Source organism: Chiroxiphia lanceolata, chromosome 5 (assembly GCF_009829145.1).
Source record: "Chiroxiphia lanceolata isolate bChiLan1 chromosome 5, bChiLan1.pri, whole genome shotgun sequence".
Classification (NCBI taxonomy): domain Eukaryota; kingdom Metazoa; phylum Chordata; class Aves; order Passeriformes; family Pipridae; genus Chiroxiphia; species Chiroxiphia lanceolata.
In genome coordinates this window covers 34,801,345-34,819,391 of record NC_045641.1, presented here as the reverse complement: position 1 = coordinate 34,819,391, position 18,047 = coordinate 34,801,345, and the positions used below count along the sequence as shown (strand labels likewise).

General features: G+C 38.7%; 1 protein-coding gene across 9 annotated transcripts in view; it reads left to right on the top strand.

Moving 5' to 3' along the window:
- GRIP1 (glutamate receptor interacting protein 1) overlaps window positions 1-18,047 on the top strand; it is a 322,759-nt gene that overhangs the window by 269,781 nt on the left and 34,931 nt on the right. For 6 of the 9 annotated variants that reach the window (XM_032687522.1, XM_032687524.1, XM_032687519.1 and 3 more), the window contains exons 8-12: window positions 3,338-3,485; window positions 5,081-5,250; window positions 10,456-10,611; window positions 15,641-15,827; window positions 17,094-17,239. In XM_032687522.1, the coding sequence (XP_032543413.1) occupies window positions 3,338-3,485; window positions 5,081-5,250; window positions 10,456-10,611; window positions 15,641-15,827; window positions 17,094-17,239 (807 nt within the window). Of the gene's footprint in view, window positions 1-3,337; window positions 3,486-5,080; window positions 5,251-9,584; window positions 9,741-10,455; window positions 10,612-15,640; window positions 15,828-17,093; window positions 17,240-18,047 lie in introns of all 9 variants that reach the window. The other 3 variants (XM_032687528.1, XM_032687520.1, XM_032687521.1) reach the window with 3 other exon arrangements.

Sequence of the window (18,047 nt, the reverse complement as noted above, 5' to 3'; positions counted from 1 at the left end):
AGCTTTAAGTAGAAGGCAGCTTTGGGAAGGAAATAAAAGTATCATTGACTAAAAAAGTTTGGCTTCTTGTGGATTTACTGTCATTATTGATTGCAAGTTGTGACTGAGGCTTTTCCCTTTTTAGGGCATTTATAGGTACTGTTTCACATGTAGATCCTCTGCTGCATAATACAAGCAGCTCGCTTTTTGGCTTCCCCACTGTGGGAATTCTAAAGAGGTTTTTTGTCCTCTACCATACACCAGTTGTTGACCTGGATTTAACATGCCATGAGAACAGGTTAAGGATTAACAGATCCATCAATTTAGAAGGACATAAAGAAACACGTGTAAAATGTGATCACTTTATCAAGTTAAAAATACAGATTTTCAACTTTAACAATAATTCGTGAAGTCTTTTAAGGTGAGGGGGGGGAGTGGTAACACTGCTTATTTTACCCAAAACTTTTTCTGTATTGTATAGTATATTTATACATCATAAAAGTATATTCAGAATAAAAACCCTTGTTGCCTATGATTTAAGCTGTCAAATAAAAAAAGTGTGGTTTTTTCTAGCAGAAGAAATGTATTAGCATGCAGAAAGCAATGCTGCTTCCTCTGGGAGGTTTTAATCAGGCCTCTCGTACTGATTGAGATGCAGTGCTCTAAAGTGAGAAAAATTAACAAAATCAAAAATCTAGAGTGTCTTTCATGCCAGTGTTCATCAGTGTATTTTCTGTGATTACATAGTCAATAAATCAACATAGTGTGTAAGTGCTTCAGTCATGGTGTAAATATCTTAATGAGTGAAACATCTTCACACATGAATAATTTATACCAGTATGATTCATTTTTCATATCCATGCTTTACTTCAACATGAAAAACTAATCCTTCTCTGGCAGGGAATGTGTGCTTGATTATTGCCCTCTGATTCCTCTTCCTTGTGCTTATTTTCCACAGTTAGACACACTCCATTTCTTCTCTTCTGGTTCCTCTAATGTAGTTATCTTATTTTTTCACCCTGTCTGCCTTGGTTTGCCTTCTCACTGCATTTCAGCAGGCACCTGGGAAATAACACTGGGGCATAAGCTGATTGTGTGTTTCTCAAGTAACTGGAAAAAGGACCAGCATCTTGAAAGGTTTACACATTCTCAACAGATATTTGCATTTATTTCCTCTCCTTGAGGCAACCATTGCAGAAAGAACTTAGGATAGGCTATTAACAAGTTGGGCTTTGCCATTTTCTGGATCAATGTGAGTTAAAACCTTTATCAAGGTACTGATGACAAACATTGTTTGAATCTTCTTCCCATGTGTTTGTAAATGCAAAACTTGTTTGTAGCTCCAGAAACCACTGGAACTTTCAAGACGAAAATAATTGCTTCTCGATGCAGGAATGGGAATAGGGAATACTTAAATTCTGCTTGGCTGCACATGCTTATTTGGCTGTATGCAAGTCACTGCATGCATCCTGCCTTACTTAGACACTTAGACCCCTAACCAAGACATCTAAGACATGAGTTTGATTCTGATAAACTCCTTCTTTATTTACTAGAGAAAGACAGGTTGCTGCTGAGGGCAGTTGACCCAGCTTTAAAGCTACTTAGTGCTTGAAGCTCCAGGCAGAAATGCTCTTTTGGCTCAGAATTTAAAGATAAGTTCAGGTTTTTGGAGCAGCTTATTTTGGTAGTGTCTGTGAAAGTTCAGCCTTTAAAAAGTCAGTCCTAGTTGACCTTAAAAAATAATCACTCAGATTTAATGGGCACTTTCAAAAGTACTGAATTGCCCCTTCAAACCCTCAGGTTTGTAACTTGGAAAAAAAAACCTCACCAGGAATATAAAAATTAATTCAAGTTGTGGGGGAAAAAGGAGTTCTCCATAATTAACTGATACTTTTCTGAAATTGCCTGTTAATTCAATCCAAGCACCTTTTTTCACTTCATTTCTATTTGCAGTTTACCTACATTACTCTCTAACAAGGAAGAGCACCTTAGCTGAGTGTTAATCACTCATTCAGTTTCTTGTATCATTATACAGCTTGCTAGTTTTGTATGATAGTATTGTTTCACAGTTTCTTCTGTGTCAGTATTACATTTTTGGACTATTTTTTTCGATTTAAGACTGAATGCAGTATCTTACATCTGTCCTCTCCTCCATACTTGGAAGCCCAGCTGCAGTTCTTTTATATCTTCAATCTCAGTGACTTCTGAGACGTCACAGTTGAGTGTTGTCTTCGTATCCTCACAGCTGGCTCCAGTACACTGTGAATACGAACCTCTCTTGTTTGCTGGCAGGATACTTGGTAACTTTGTTCCAACGTAAGTCTTTGTTTATTCAGTATTTCCTTATTCTGATTGTAAAGACTTCCAAAGGCTTCTGATACCACTTTATTTGTCTCAGTCTTTTTATATCCTTAAAGGACACCTCCTCTTACTGTATATTACTCCGCTGAGATCAGTTGTTCATCCATGGGTATTGATTAGTGGGAGATCTTAGCCAGTCTCCAGAATGTACTTCACCCTGATCACTACCTGTTTGCTTTGGCATTTAGGAAGAAGCCTGCTGTCTTTTTGCTTTGTTCTGTCTAGCACTTGTCTTTCTTGGCTATGCTTCCTCATCACAGTCATTGATCATGACTGTTCCTCCCTTCTGTTTTTCTGCTTTCTCTTTTTCAGCGTTGGTCATTTACTACTTAAGCTCTGTTGCAAGGCAGTATTTTATCAAGTGATAGGATGTTACAAGAATCTTCTGAACCTCCTCACATGTATTTTGCTTTAACTCCTACTACTTCTAGCTGTCATGCCTCCTGCACCTTCACCATTTTCTCCTAAATTATCCTTTCTTTTTGTGAGGGATTTCTCGAAGACCTTTTCTTCACCTTCTTCATTTGATTATTATAGCTTTTGTCCACAGCCCTTCACCTTCTTTTGTAAAATTTAATTCAGCTTTCTTCTCTAACCTATTCAGTTATTCTTTCTTTTTTTTTCAGATAATTTTCTATTTTTTAATTAATTCTAGTTTTGCAGCATTCCTGTTTTATATTCCAGGTAATTTTTAGCTTCAGTTGTTCAAGGGAATGATTTGCTAACACATCTCGGTTCCCTCATCTGGTCCATCTCTGATTCTGTTACACTCAAATGCTTTTGGACATCCCAGAGTCACAAACTTCCTCTTGCTTTTATAATTTTCAACATTAAGAGCTGATTAACTGATGCTATTCCAGAATTTCATGAAGTGGCATGGTATCTGGTTAGAGAAATAGAATAGCCATGGAGATTTTATTTTATGTGGGGAAAATGTGAAAATGGCATCAATACCACATTGGTATAATACTGATCTTCTGTTGTCTGATTTTAACAGATTCCGTAGCAACAGCGTCTGGACCCCTGCTAGTTGAAGTTGCCAAAACTCCTGGTGCTGCTCTTGGGGTTGCACTAACTACCTCGATGTGCTGCAACAAACAGGTCATTGTCATAGACAAAATCAAATCTGCAAGTATTGCAGACAGGTGAGTGTGACAGAGGGCTGACACTGCAGGTCCATACATCCATTTTATTTCTATTTGGTCTGGTTTTAAAGGAACCCTTTCCTTTTTTGATAAAATGACTGAACCAGATGCTCTCAAGGTTGCATGTCTTAAAATTAGCACTTTCTCAGATCGTTGTTCCATACTGACAAGTTTAAGTCTTCCAGGACACCATTTACTTTAGCTGATTCATGTAATATCCAGTGACATAAGCCAGCCTCATGCAATATGTGACCAGCAGCTTGCACTGTACAACACAGGAGTTTAGAGGTCTACTCTGGCTATTAAATGTAATATCATGGCAGAGATTAGTATTTAAAAAAATAAATAACCCACTGGAATTATTGAAGTAAGCCCACAATATGGAACAGCTGTCAAGGGAAGTAAATTTTGAGGCTCTGCAACCTTGAAGTGTTCTTTTAGAATATATCATTCATTCTTGTGGCACAGTGAAACGGAACTACTTATGCCTGGATTTTTTATTGATATTTTAGAATACAAGTGACGTATTAGGAAGGCTGGCTTATGCGGTTTTAAGTTCTTTTGCTCTAATTTTTCCACTTCATTTTAACCTTTAATTAAAACCATTTAAACCATTAAAAATATAGATAGATATTTTTCCCCGGTGCTCTGAACCTCTGTAACAGAGCCATAGGATCTTTTCTGGGGTGTGTGCGTGCGTGTGTGTGTGTCTTTATACATATACAGTATATTCTCGTATACATATCTCTATCTAAAAATTTTTTAAATGTTACGTTTCAGCAGCAAATTCCTCCTGCATGTCCCCAGTCACCCTACCTTGTAACTCCTCTTTGCCAATGGTGCTTTTGGTAGCACCCACTTGTAGCAGTGAGTCTACAGCTCCTCTGTGGGCTTTTCCCTACAGTAGAAACTTTGAGAGTGACGACCATTGATCCAGGGGTGTTCTCCAGTTCAATGGTGCAGGATGCTTTAATTTTCTCCCTCTGTTTTTTCCCATTTCGCAGGGGGTAACCAATTAAAGGAGCTGTCCACTTGACTGGTACGTCGGGATGCTGACTGCTGTGTTTGCATTTCTCAACTCATCCAGTAGCCAGTCTCTTGAGTGCAGCGAGATTTAGCAGATAGCCCCCTTCCCACCCTACTCCTCAAGTCACTATGCTAGCCCTGGTTTCATTATTTGTTTGACTACTGCATAATTCATCTTCATTTACAGCTTTTGTACTAATAAATGTTTGAACTATAACTCAAAAAATGATGAACTGGGTGCTTGTGTGAGGGATATGTGACCAAGTTATTTAAGTCTCCTTAAGCTCTTCTCATTTTATCCTGCTGCCATTCACACATATTTTTAAAGTCAGCTACCCCATTCCAGTTCTGTGAGTGATGTCTTGGCATATATTGTATTAACTGAATTGTTTTTAAGGTTTGTACTGATAGATATAAAGTCTGACCAGTGACAGTGCCTACAAAACACAAATGTCTCTCGAAAAAAAAGAACACGTTGATAGTTGTCATGACCAGTTTGAAGGCAGAAAAACTCATTTTGCAAGCAAAGAGCATACCTGATCATACCGAGTTTTTCCCCTTTTATATAGATGTGGTGCATTACATGTAGGAGACCATATTCTGTCCATTGATGGCACCAGCATGGAGTACTGTACGCTGGCAGAAGCAACACAGTTTTTGGCTAATGCAGCAGATAATGTCAAACTTGAGATCCTTCCTCATCACCAGACACGGCTAGCACTGAAAGGCCCAGAGCACGGTAAGAGGATCTGTAGCACCAAATGCATCTTTCTCTTTCTTTCTTTTACTTTGCCTGCCCTTGCTGAATGGCCAAGAAAGCTATTGCAGCATTTATGTCTGTAAATGTTGTTTCAGCTCCCCACATTTTGCTTCTGCAATATCTGAGCAGGTCTGTGTTTTCTCAGTCTTAATGTATCCTCCAATATTCCTATGGCTAGAGAGGGAAATGTTTTGCTAAGAAATGGTCTGCATACTTGTAAATGTACATAAAGCACCTGTTGACTCTACTGTTGCAGTCGTTGGGGGGGCTACAAGGTACTTCAGTAAATGAATCTCAAAATTGCTTCTTAAATTTAGAATGGGGAAGAAGAACCACAGCCAATTTATTTTCAGCATATTGACTTGGTAGTCTGTTATGATCACTTCATTAATAACACCTGTTCTCCCCTAAAATACTTCCCCCCCCATATTTTCTCTTTTTAATGACATTATTATTTATTACCATCGTCTTTTAAAGTACTTCTGAGATTGCTTCTTGGGTTCATTGTCAGTGCTTATGGAAATGGTTTGTTTGGAAACAGTTCCCTAGATCCCAGACCTTTTTCACTGTGACATTTATTTCATAACAAATATTCTTGAATAGAATGGCTTTCCATTTCCAAATGAAATATATATAAAATGTCTATGTATTTGAAGATGGAGGCTGCTTGTCTTGTCTTCTGACTCATCCTGAGAAAGTGGCTAATTCACAGTATTCATAAATTCAGTCTAAAATACTTCATGTTGATGGACATCAAAGAAGTAGGGTTATCAAACACACAGAAGAAGGGTTATCAAATACACAGATAACAGATAACTGTGTTGCAGCATGAACCAGTGGTATTATTTTCTGAGCCTGTAATACTGTACTTCTGCCTCCTTTAGACCAAGACAAAATTTCTCAGTCCTAGAAATGTCAGTGATGGTAGATGTTCTTAGATGTCTGTCTAAGATCCAGGCTGTCCCTTGATAAGTGATGTTCTAGTCAGTTTCTCAAGAGTGATGAACATTGAATTAGTGACTGAGGAGACACTAGTTTCTCGAAGACCAGGATGAACAAAAAGTAACCCTTGTTCTTCCATTACTCATTACTTCCTTTACTTCCTTTTCTACTTAAAGCTCTTAGAAGGGCAAAAGAGCAGAGAGTGATACTGCAAAGGCAAAATGAGATGGAGACCAAATTTTGCAATATATTTCCATTCTGTTCAGTTATGACAGTACATTGCAAACAGACCTTTCATTTTTTTGAAGTAAAGATGCCACACATTTAATTTCTGGCTGGTTAAAGAACTTTTGAAGTGTGTTTCTTTTGGGAAGACAAGTGCCAGAGCCAAAGATTTGTGTAGATGACTGTATTACTTGAAGCAGTTCATTTTTTTTAACCAACATTTAAAACAGATTGATGCTTTTAATGTTCTAGGCACCTTGACCCAGTGTAGATGCTTAGAAAAAGTGATACTCTTGCTATGCCAGAGTTAAGAACTGGCTGATACAAAATCATGCCAAGGTGATCTGCAAATGATATATAAGAGCATCTTTTGGGGAAAAGTATCCCTAAGGTAATAAAGTTGCTTTCTTAAGTAAGGCAGAATAAATAGGATGTTTACAGCCCTACCCAGCCCCTTACCAGATGGTGCTACTCCAATAGGATGACCAATTCAGGATATAACATGCTTTATGGAAGCAAGTACCCTCCTGGAAACAACCTTTTGTCAGGTGTGGTATGACCTAGAGGCTGCAGAGAGTAAAAATCTCCCTTTATGTGTTTGGCATAAGCTGAGTCATTAGGACTGTATCTGTTGAGCTCAGTTATTGGTCTTGTGGGAACGTGTTAAGAATTTAAAATGGACATGGAAAGTCAGTATATAAAATAAATTGAAATTTTAGCTGTAAAATAAAATGAACAGCACTATCAAAGATCTGATTTTTTTCATGGTTTTTTTTCCTTTATACTGTGTTGCTGACATTTATTTCTCTTGCTGCCCCATTAGTTTTATGTTTGCTGTACACAACGCTGGGTTGAAATAGCTCAAATTACCACTAAATTACTATGGTTACACACAACAGGATTTTCTTTTACAGAACTTTTGTTGAACTGGGATTATCCTTCTACAAGCTGAGCAAACTGAATATGTGTACCTTCCCACTTTGTAGGACATTTTTATCTCTATTCTCAGCATGAAAATAAAACATTTTTAAAAGGTCTCAAAGACTACCAGATAATTTCCTGCTGGAAGCAGTCTTTTTAATTAAACAAGGCTTACAGCAGCTTCAAAATAATGAAAATCCACCTGGCCACATTGTTCTTATCAGATTTTAATTTTTGCACCGTAGTTCAGAAATCTCACTGTCTGTGTGTGTAATCAAAGAGATAGCTTCACCTGAGAAGACACAATAAGTCTGTGAGATACATATGGCCATATTAGGCTGCTGCTGCTGCTGTTTCTGGGATTTTTCTGGCTTATGTGAGGTCTTCCAAAGTTGCTGAAGGTGGTGGTGCCAGTGGTCCCCAGGGGCCCAGGCTGTCCTGGTGCTGGTGTCACACCCCTCCCTCACCTTTGATATCTATTATGGGTGAAAAAACGTAGTTCTTTCGATTGAAACACATGCCGGGGTGCTCTCAGGGAGGGACACAGCTCCTGGGAAATCCAGCCAAAGGCACAGGGTCAGACCTGGCAGTTCCAGGGCCTCAGGGTCCCCACCACCCCACCAGGCTGCAGGGACACAGTGGGCCCCTGTGCTCCCCTTTTCCTCTCCCTTCCCTGGTGTGCACTTCACACTGTAGTGACAGGCATTGCTTTTGAGTCAGAGGAGGGTTAGTATAGTCAGGCAATTAGCAGACCATTACTCATGCAGTATGAAGCAAAACAAAATGATGTTTTCCTTCTGGCACGGCACAGTACTTACTGCGGTGGCTACCCTTTTTACCCTTATTTTGTCTCATGGAGTAAGATGTGAACACAAGGTGTGGGTCCAGCTTAAATGCTCAAGGTTTTGGGCTGCTATTAAAATCCAGCATGTGAACATATGTGTCTTCAGCCATTATAGGTATAGCAGATAGGAGAGAGACACAGGTAATACAGCTCATGGGCCAAAGATGGCAACTTCTCTTTCATAGAAACTGAAAAAGGGCAGCTTTAGATTAGATATCAGAAAGAAATTCTTTATTGTAAGGATAGTGAGGCACTGGAACAGGTTGGCCGTGGAAGTTGTGGACACCCCGTTCCTGGTAGCGTTCAAGGCCAGGTTGAATGGGACTTAGAGTAACATGGTCTAGTGAAAGGTGTCCCTGCTCATAGCACTGAGTTTGGAAACTAGATGATATTTAATGTCCCTTCCAACCCAAACTGTTCTATGATTTTGTAATATGGGTGAATCCCTTGGTGGTTTAAAACAAAAATTCAGTGAGTAGTTCCCAGTTTGAACTGTTCCTTTATGGTTCAACAAGGATAGAGACATGATGAATTTAATGATGACATACTGTATTTAATCTAGGGTGACTTCAGTCACTTTCCTTTAAGATTTGACAAATCAACTGAAATGTTTCCCATTCTCTTAGTAATTAATGGTCTTCACTTTTGACATATCCCGGATTCCACATACATAGAATCAGCAATCAAATATAGTCTCAAATTTCATCCAGTGAAGGATCATTTCAAAGTTTTGAAGATCAAGTTAAAAAAACCCCCAACATTAAATTGCACTTCCAACTAACCAGTAAGACATTTTTTCTTTATTAACCAGATTTCAGGATAGAGTTTTCCAGCTGCTGGCCTGGGGAAGTCCTTTACTGCACAGAATAACATAATATCAACAATAGATGGTGGCAAAATTAAAATGTCAATACAGTAAATTGAAATGGCAAGTAAGCACCTTCATTCTAGGCAGTGCTATGTATAGTACCTGGTTGGTCTTTTTAAAGTAGATGAATGCAGGCAGAGACTTACTAACCTTCATTTAGTGGTTATATGTAATAACATAGCATTTTCTAAGAAAGTTTGCAATCTTAGCTCCTATGCCAGAGTGAGATTAGAAATTGATTCAGTAGTCATCTTTTTTAAAACAAATACAAAAAGGCAAAACCCCACAAACAATAAGAAGCATTTTTTCTGAGAAAAAATATTATTTCTACTCTTCGAGTTATCAAGCCCCAATAAGAAGACAAGACCAGGTTATATTTTATTTTATTTTATTTATTTTCAATTTATTTTCTTTCTTTTACTTCTGTTTTTTTTGTCTGTGCAATTCAGTTACTTTTACCTCTTCTCTGGTCCTTTTGTTTTCTGATTTTCCATCATCCCTTCATGTGAGCAGTGAACGTTCAAAGAAGCAACAGGCAACTTACCTGGGATTCGTGTGCCAACAGCCACAGCAGCCTCCTCACCTACCAGCATTATAACACCTACCACCCTGACCATTGCAGGATGCCAGCCTTGAAATTCCAGAAAGCGCCTCCTCAAAAAAGCCTTCGTAATGTTCCGCACTTCTTCCTGCTGACATACTCTCTCCTCCTCTTCTTCTTCCTCCTCCTCCTCCCTCCTCTCTTCTTTCACTCATACTTTTCCCATTTCAGGCTCTAAAATGTTTTTAGTTTTATGGATGCTATCCCTTTTCATAGCCATGCCAAGGTTATTTCTGACATTTTGCACTTTTCCTTTCTGTAACAAAGCAGATTTTGTAGACAGGAAAAGGTTTGAAAATTCTGAATGAATCAGCTCTTCTGTTATATATGAGTAGACCATTAGATTTGAGTAGTGTATATAAAGCATGATTTTTGAATGTAAAGCACTGCTTACAAATCTTTTGTCAGAAATTACGTACCACAAAAAGGCATTTCTAAAATCAATGTATCTAGACATACTGATCTGCATTGGTTTGTGGATATGTGTTGAAAAATTTAATTTAACATGCTTCACTTAAAATGAGTTGTATACTATGAATGTACTTTTTGTATTTACATTATCTTTGTTAGCTTCCAGTGAGTATTTTGATGAGACGCTGGCTGTATTTTTTTTAGGGTCACCTGTGTGGTTTAATGTCTTTGTTACTGGAAATGCACAAACCATTCCTGTGTATCATACACAGCATATACATCCAATGTTTGATTCATTGATGAGTTACAGGCATGTGCTGCACTCTTCCTAGAAGACTGAGTGCTGTATGCCAAGTGTTTGATTTCTTACAGCAGCTCTGGTGTCTTCATCCTTCTCTCCTACCTCCATGAGTGCATACAGCCTGAGTTCCCTGAACATGGGGACCTTACCTCGCAGCCTCTACTCCACCAGCCCACGTGGGACAATGATGAGGCGGAGGATGAAAAAGAAGGACTTCAAAAGCTCCTGTAGGTGGTAACAACATTTGCTCAAAATGTGCAGTGAATGGGTGGAGGAGGGGGAAGATACAGAAGAAAAGGTACTCCTAGACAGGAGAGAGAACAGTTGGAGTTTCTGTTGGATGTAGGGAAACATCAGCGTAAAAATATTTGTCCAATGCTAAAAGGAGATGAGCAGATATCATGTAGCAATAACTGTCTCATGTGAAATATATGAAGGAATGTTTTCTTCAGACAGTTCTGGAAGAGTTTGTTGTACCGTTACCAAAGTGATTTTCAGATTCCTTTTTCAACTCTTCCAGTTTCCATTAGGGAATAGAATTCATAGCTGAATAGTCAAAAACATATTGCTGGTAAACTCAACCAGCTATCACATTACGGAAGACAAAGAGCTTGACGCAGCACCTCCTAGGTAGTTCTGGTGTTTACAACTACACCATAACCTGTACAGTTATTTTTGTGAGGAAGGGCAACAAGTAACAGTAAAGACTAAATAGCTTTGTTTGACTAATCTCTGGACTTCAAAGCATGGATTTCCTATGAGTCAGTAGTTTCCCAAGACAGGGTAGATACATTTCAGGCTGTTCGACTTTGTATATTATTGAGTATTCACAGGGCAGGAGAGAGTATGGCTGTGTCAGCATTTTGTTTCCCAGACTCCATGTATGTGCCGCCTCTCCTTTTGGCTTGTCCCTCTTTGTGTATCGTCAGCAGTTCAGTTCCTCCAGAGCAGGGAGGTGAGAACTGCCCTGTAAATCATCTGCACTGGTTAATAATGCTCAGAGGTCCATTATGGAAGAACTGAGCTGCTGTACATTACAGTGCTGCTGCCCTGTTTTAAAGATTGCCCGCGTCATAGCAAAATCAGAGCAAATCAGCAGCCTCTAAGGCCAGTCACTATGGAACTGTGAGGACACGTTAGAGAGGAACTGAGGTTTTGCTTTCTTGCAGTTTTTGTTGTTTGCTTGTTCTTATTTCATTCATAAAGCAAATATTTTTGCATAACATTTGCTTGTAAGTGCATTTTTTCTTTTTAATCCGATCAGCCATTTTTCACAGCTCATCTGTTGACATGTTAGCTTCTAATGCATTCTTTTGGGTTGTGAGGAGATACTGTGTCCATCATGCTTTGGTAACAGTAGGGGTCCAGGTTTCACATGTTCTCATGTGCACATGAGAAACAGTAGTGGTATTACATTAGTAGTAATTGATTGAACATCAATTTGAAAATTAATGCAAAAAATAGTTCTTCTGTTGTGCTATATTTTAGCTGTTCAACAAAGGATAAAATCCTGAAAGCTAGTCCTGCTATGGATCTTGGAGACATCTGTTACTTATCAAGTTTTTCAGGTATTTTCCCTTCAAGGAAGCCTTGCCCTATGGTGTGTTATCTTGCAAAGGCTCACAACAAGGCCAGTGACATGGCATGTTAAGTGGGACAGTCACATAAGCACTGTAACCTACATGAAAGATTCTTCAAGTCAGAAGGCCTTGAAGGCTGCTATGATTAAACAAATCTCTAGCAAGGAGAAGCTAGAATGAGGCTTTGTTGTGGGTTAGTTTATTATGCATTTGCATTGTGAGGTCTGGATATAGAACATTACAAAATATGTGGAACTGGCCCCATCACTGAGTGAGTCTGTGCTTCGCTACAAGCAGTGACTACATCAACAATCCTGAATCAGAACTGGCTTTGGAGGAATTGGCTGGCCAACCAGGCTTGCCTCATCTTTCTGTGAGCTTACTTATAAGTTCATGCAGACTTCTTTACTCTGTTGTTAGATCTATACCCCGTACTCATGACATTAGTAACAATCAGCTTAAGAGACCCACACTACTCTGAGTGTGCTACAAGTGACCATGATAGAGAACATCTGCTCCTGTACCTTTCCACTATCCATGGATAAGACTTGGAAAACCTTGCCCCTCTCCCTTTGTGGGAGACTCATGAGAACCAGGTAGATTGACTGCTATCCTTTTCATAGAAAAGGAATAGCACACTCTCTTAATTTTAGTTGGATATTTTTTTCTTTAATCCGATTGGATCATTTGAGGATTGTATTAATGTAACTTTTAATAAATCTATAAGGATGTCACTTGGAAAGAAAAGTATGTAGGGTGCTATAAAGTTTGCATTGCCAATTATTTAAGAAAACTTGCATAATGTAATGTGATAGTGAATTGCGATGGCAGGGGGGGTTACAAGACTTTTATGACTGTGGTTTTACAATCATTGCATTAGTTACACAGATCTTTCCAAACATGTGGTTGTAAAAACTGAGGGCATGCCCTGCTGGCACGTGCTTTATTTATGCCACTTGTTTTCAATTTTTATTCTTCCACCTCTTTTTTTTGTTTGTTTTAAAGTATGCTATTCATTGTGGAAACACTTAGATTATTTTTGGGTTAAAGTTTAAATTGTGAAGTATTTTGTAAAAGGTCGACATTAGTAGTTGAAAGTGAGACATAATTTATATCAGTTTACATTACTAGGGTTCCATATCTGGTAGAAATTGGAGAGGCTGTTAGACATGCATAGGTGTTGTTTTCTCAGCAGCTACCAGGAGAAATAGTGAACATTTTGCAGTTTCTGGAAGCGTAATAATCCATGTATGTACCTTTGAATACATCTTGCTCTGCTTCTCATATAACTACAGGAATAAAAATAACAAGTACATAATCTTCAAATTCAAGATCATTATTTACATAACTGCAGGGCATACAGCAAACCAGCCCCCAGGACTGTTGCTAAGAGTTAGACAAAAACTATACAAGTATGCTGAAATGTACCCCTAGCAGTAGCAACCAGGGTTCACTGGAAGTACATATACATCCATGTCACTTTTAAATCAATGAGACTGCTTCCTGGTCTGTAAAAATTCTAATCTATCAAGCAGCTAAAAAAGGAAGTGTTTCTTGCTGCAGTTATTGTTGAGTTAGAAACCACAACATTCTCAAAGTCATGGGTTTGGGTACCTGTTACATTTTATAAAGGCTTAGCAGATAGCTATTGTTGCACAATTTGGAGAGGATATTTTATCTCTGCTTTTTTTTGTTCCTGTTTCTCTTTCATTTTCATTGAGAGTGGAAGGATTTTCTAATTGTCACTTTTAAGTGTCGACATCATCAAAATGTTTATCAGAGTTTTAAATCCCATAGCTAGTGACTTAATTTCCCAATGTGAATTAAAACTTTAGCTGTCCTAAAAGTTGAAGTAAATTTTATGAGACATTTAGATTCCTGGTAGGGCATTATAAAAAGAGTAAGAAAGTTACAGAGTCAGCTAGATACCATACCTGCTGCATGGAGGGAATAGACACATAAGTGATGGGAAACAAAGATGAAGCTAACAAGTAATTGTTATGTGACCTTTAAGAAAGGGAAAATGGAACTTTTCTGAGATTGGATGCCCTAAATTTCGGCATTTCTAGAAGGTGTGTTAGGGAATCTGGTATTATATTAACTCTGAATTTATTTGGTTTAGTCATATTTTAGCCTCTGCAGCAGTGAGGGCTGGAGGAAACTTTCTCATGTGCAGTAAATGTTAAAGCTGGTGGCAGTTTCTAAGAACAGATTACTAGTATTTGTCTTTGCGTAAAAGCATGTCTTACTGAGTGCAGGTAAAAGAAACAGTAAGAAGGAAGCTATTCAGTAGCTGAAGTAATATACAATTCTTACATAAGAAAATTAATATATGAGGGAAAATTCACAGTAATTTGGGCAGCTTCAGAGTGGAAAGAAGCTTTGCTTGAAGAAAACAGAAATTCATGAGATTTTTGGCTGGTGAAACTTTTCTGAAGAACTGTCATTGCCAACTGTGCCACATCAATAAGATTTTTATATGAACTTTCAGAGCGAAAGTCTAATGCTTGCAGCCCCAAAAATACTTATATAACCTCTGCCATCTTTGTACCCTTGTGCTAATAGTATCTATAATGTCAAATCAAGAATTAATTTTTTCCCACATCTGAGAGAAAAAAAATCCATTTGAAAACTATCCTTCGGATAAACCATGAACTTTTACCTAATTTTTAGTAGCTATTGCAGGCAGAAATGGGTCTTGAGAGAAATTAGAGGTGCAAAGGTAATGGTGTAGGTTATTAACATAAAACCATTCCAAATCCTTGGCATTGAAAGATTATCATTACTGAACAGGAGTTGAAAAACTCTAGCTTTCTGTGCAGGACATAATAAAAGGCAGTAGTTTGTCACAGGGGGGGTTCAAACAATGATACAGTACATATTTAGACAGAGATCAAGGAAGCAAAGGTGCAATCTTCTCCTTTCATAGGTAATTGCATTGAATCTCAACTTTTTTTTGTCTTGATTTGTTCTGTACTACAGCCTTTCATAGAAAGAGTGAGAGGGAGTAAATCAGGAGAACAGAAGTAGCTGCCTGTGTTTCTCACAGAAGGGTCCCCCAGTGGCTTTGAGAGACCCCAAAGAACTTTTTTTTCACACGATATCTTGAGATATACTGGTTGCTAAAACAGTAGGGTTTGTTCACCTTCTTACAATATCCAGTTAACCTGACAAATTGCTGACTCGTAGTAAACATGTACAAGAAGGCGGCATCCTTACTTCTTGCAAACAAACCTGATGCATGTGCTTTGTTGCTAATAACAATGCATTGCTCTGAGATGTTAAAAAGAGCTCATGCAAATTGACCTGAATAACAGCTGGGCTTGTGCTTCTAACTGCCTTAGCTCCTGGGAAAATTCTGCTTATCCACTCCTCAAACCTGATGTAAACAAAATTCAAGGATGTTCTGAGATCTTTGGAGTGGGGGTATCAAACACATTTATTTTACTCATTACAAGAACTATCTTTCTGCATTCTAACGTACAACCAGATGTTTTCTATTCTCTTATATGTCATAACTGTTTATACATTATTTATAAACTTTAGCCTAAATTGACTTTAAAAGAGATGTTTCTTTGATTCATTGATTTACTGTACAGATGAATTTTCTCAAAAGGCAATGAAATTTCTGCTGTGTATGAATGTTTTTCCTCTTGGTCTGTGCTCTGTTTTATAGTGTCTTTAGCCTCTAGCACTGTTGGTTTGGCTGGGCAGGTCGTCCACACAGAAACCACAGAAGTAGTGCTGACAGCTGACCCCATAGTAGGGTTTGGGATACAGCTCCAGGGTAGTGTGTTTGCTACCGAGACCTTGTCTTCTCCACCTCTCATTTCCTATATTGAGTCTGACAGTCCGGCAGAAAGGTGAGGTTCTTTCAATTGACTTCTAAGTATGTTTTGGTGAGTGTGTCTTGGGGTACTTTGGACTTGTTGCTTTCAATTTGTGATGAATTGCAGGGCCTTGCTCAATGGAAGTGAGGCAAGTTATTGTCATCCAGAGTCCTCCGCCAGGAGACTGGAAGCTGTATTCAAGCAAAAAGGAAAAAAAAATCAAAAACATCACTGATGTCAAAATACTGATAATTAATTGTACCATGGGGGGAAGGCTATGTCCAGCTCTGTTCAATTTTAGTACAGAATCAAATTTTAGGGAATACCAGAGTTTTGACTTACTAATTATTTCATTGCAGCATTTCGATTGCATTGTTATGCTTACCTGTGTATTTAATCATGTAATGAGAACAATAGTAGTTGCACAGGCAAATACTAGCTGCCATTTCACCTGCAGCCCGAGGTCAGAGTTAATGCCCATGGGTGCGGTGGAGGCAGGAAGACCCCTCTTCCTGGGTCCTAGCACGTAGAGAGCACAGCCCATGCTGGGAGTGCTCAATACAGTCTTGGTGCAAAGGGGCAGCAGCTTCTGTCCCCCTCTGTGCCTGGGTAGACTGTTGAGCTGCTACGCCACAGTTCTCCTGCAAGGTTACTTTTGAACGTGTTTGATCAGATGGCTTGTATCAGGAACAGTGTGGCCAGCAGGGCAGTGATCATCCCCCTGTACTCAGTATTGGTGAAGCCACACCTTGAATCCTGACTTCAGTTTTGGGCCCTTCTCTGGAAGCATATTAAAGTGCTGAAGCGTGTCCAGAGAAGAGCAGTGATGCTGGTGAAGGGTGTGGAGCACAAGTCTTATGAGAAATGTCTGAGGGAGCTGGGGTTGTTTAGCCTGGAGAAAAGGATGCTCAGGGGAGACCTTATAGCTCCTACAACTTCCTAAAGGGGGTTGTAGCCAGGTGGGGGTCAGCCTCTTCTCCTCAGGTAACAAGTGACAGTACAAGAGTAAACAACCTCAAGTTGTGACAGGGGAGGTTTAGATTGGATATTAGGAAAAATTTCTTCACTGAAAAGGGTTGTCAAGCAGTGGAATAGGCTCCCCAGGAAGTGGTTGTCACAATCCCTGGAGGTAGATGTGGCAATTCCACACAGAAATGGTGGTCTTGCCAATGCTGGGTTAACGGCTGGACTCAATGATCTTAAAAGTCTTTTCCAACTAATTGATTCTGTGATTCTGGGATATTGCTGGTTCTGGTTACATGTACATCTGATGATTGTTTTGTATCGTTGTGTACCAAGGTGTGGGGTGCTGCAAATAGGAGACAGAGTAGTGTCAATAAATGGTGTCCCAACAGAAGACAGCACATTTGATGAGGCCAATCAACTGCTCAGAGACTCCTCTATCACCAACAAGGTCACCTTGGAAATAGAATTTGATGTTGCAGGTATGAATGGCCTGTTATTCTGTCTTGTAAGAAAAATGAAGGAATAAATCCCAAGTACATTGCAAGTATACAAGTATTAGGCATCCAAGGTGGAGGCTTTCTTCTCACATCTGTACCATTCAGTTTTCAAGTGACTTATTTGAAACATATGTCTTCTTGGACAGCTTTCTCATTTCACATAGGCCTGCAGTGTACTTCAGAATGAAAATAGAAATGACGGGTCCTGTAGTAAGATCTGGTGACTGCCTCTCCTTTGAGATATTTCCAGACATTTTTCTACCCTGAGATAGAAATGTTCTGCTGAGCAGAGACAAATCACCTACAGGCCAAATACTGAAATACTTTGTTAGACAGAAGAATATCATTAAAGGGTGAATAAACAGCAAACTCTGAGGAATTTCACTTACAGTATATCAAACCAACAATCTAAATAAAATAATAGAAACTGAATTAATAAAGGCCAGAAAGAGTCATTGTTAATGTTGCTGGTGAGTCTTTATTATCACTAATGACTTTCCTTTATTCTGTAATGTGTTTAAGCATACAGAATACATCTATAAAATGACAAATTGTGTGCATTAAACAAGCACACATTATGTGTGCACTACCAAACTATGTGAATAGTAAAAACTATTAAGACTTGTCTTAAATCTGACAGTAGCTCCTTTTTAGTCATGACAATGTCAGATGTGCTGTATTTGGCGTATTGTGATTATTGGTTTTGGTATTATAAAACATTATGTCAAAAGTAGGCTAAAGGTTCCTACTGTAATTCTGTATATTCTTTAGGTGTACAGACATCCGTCTA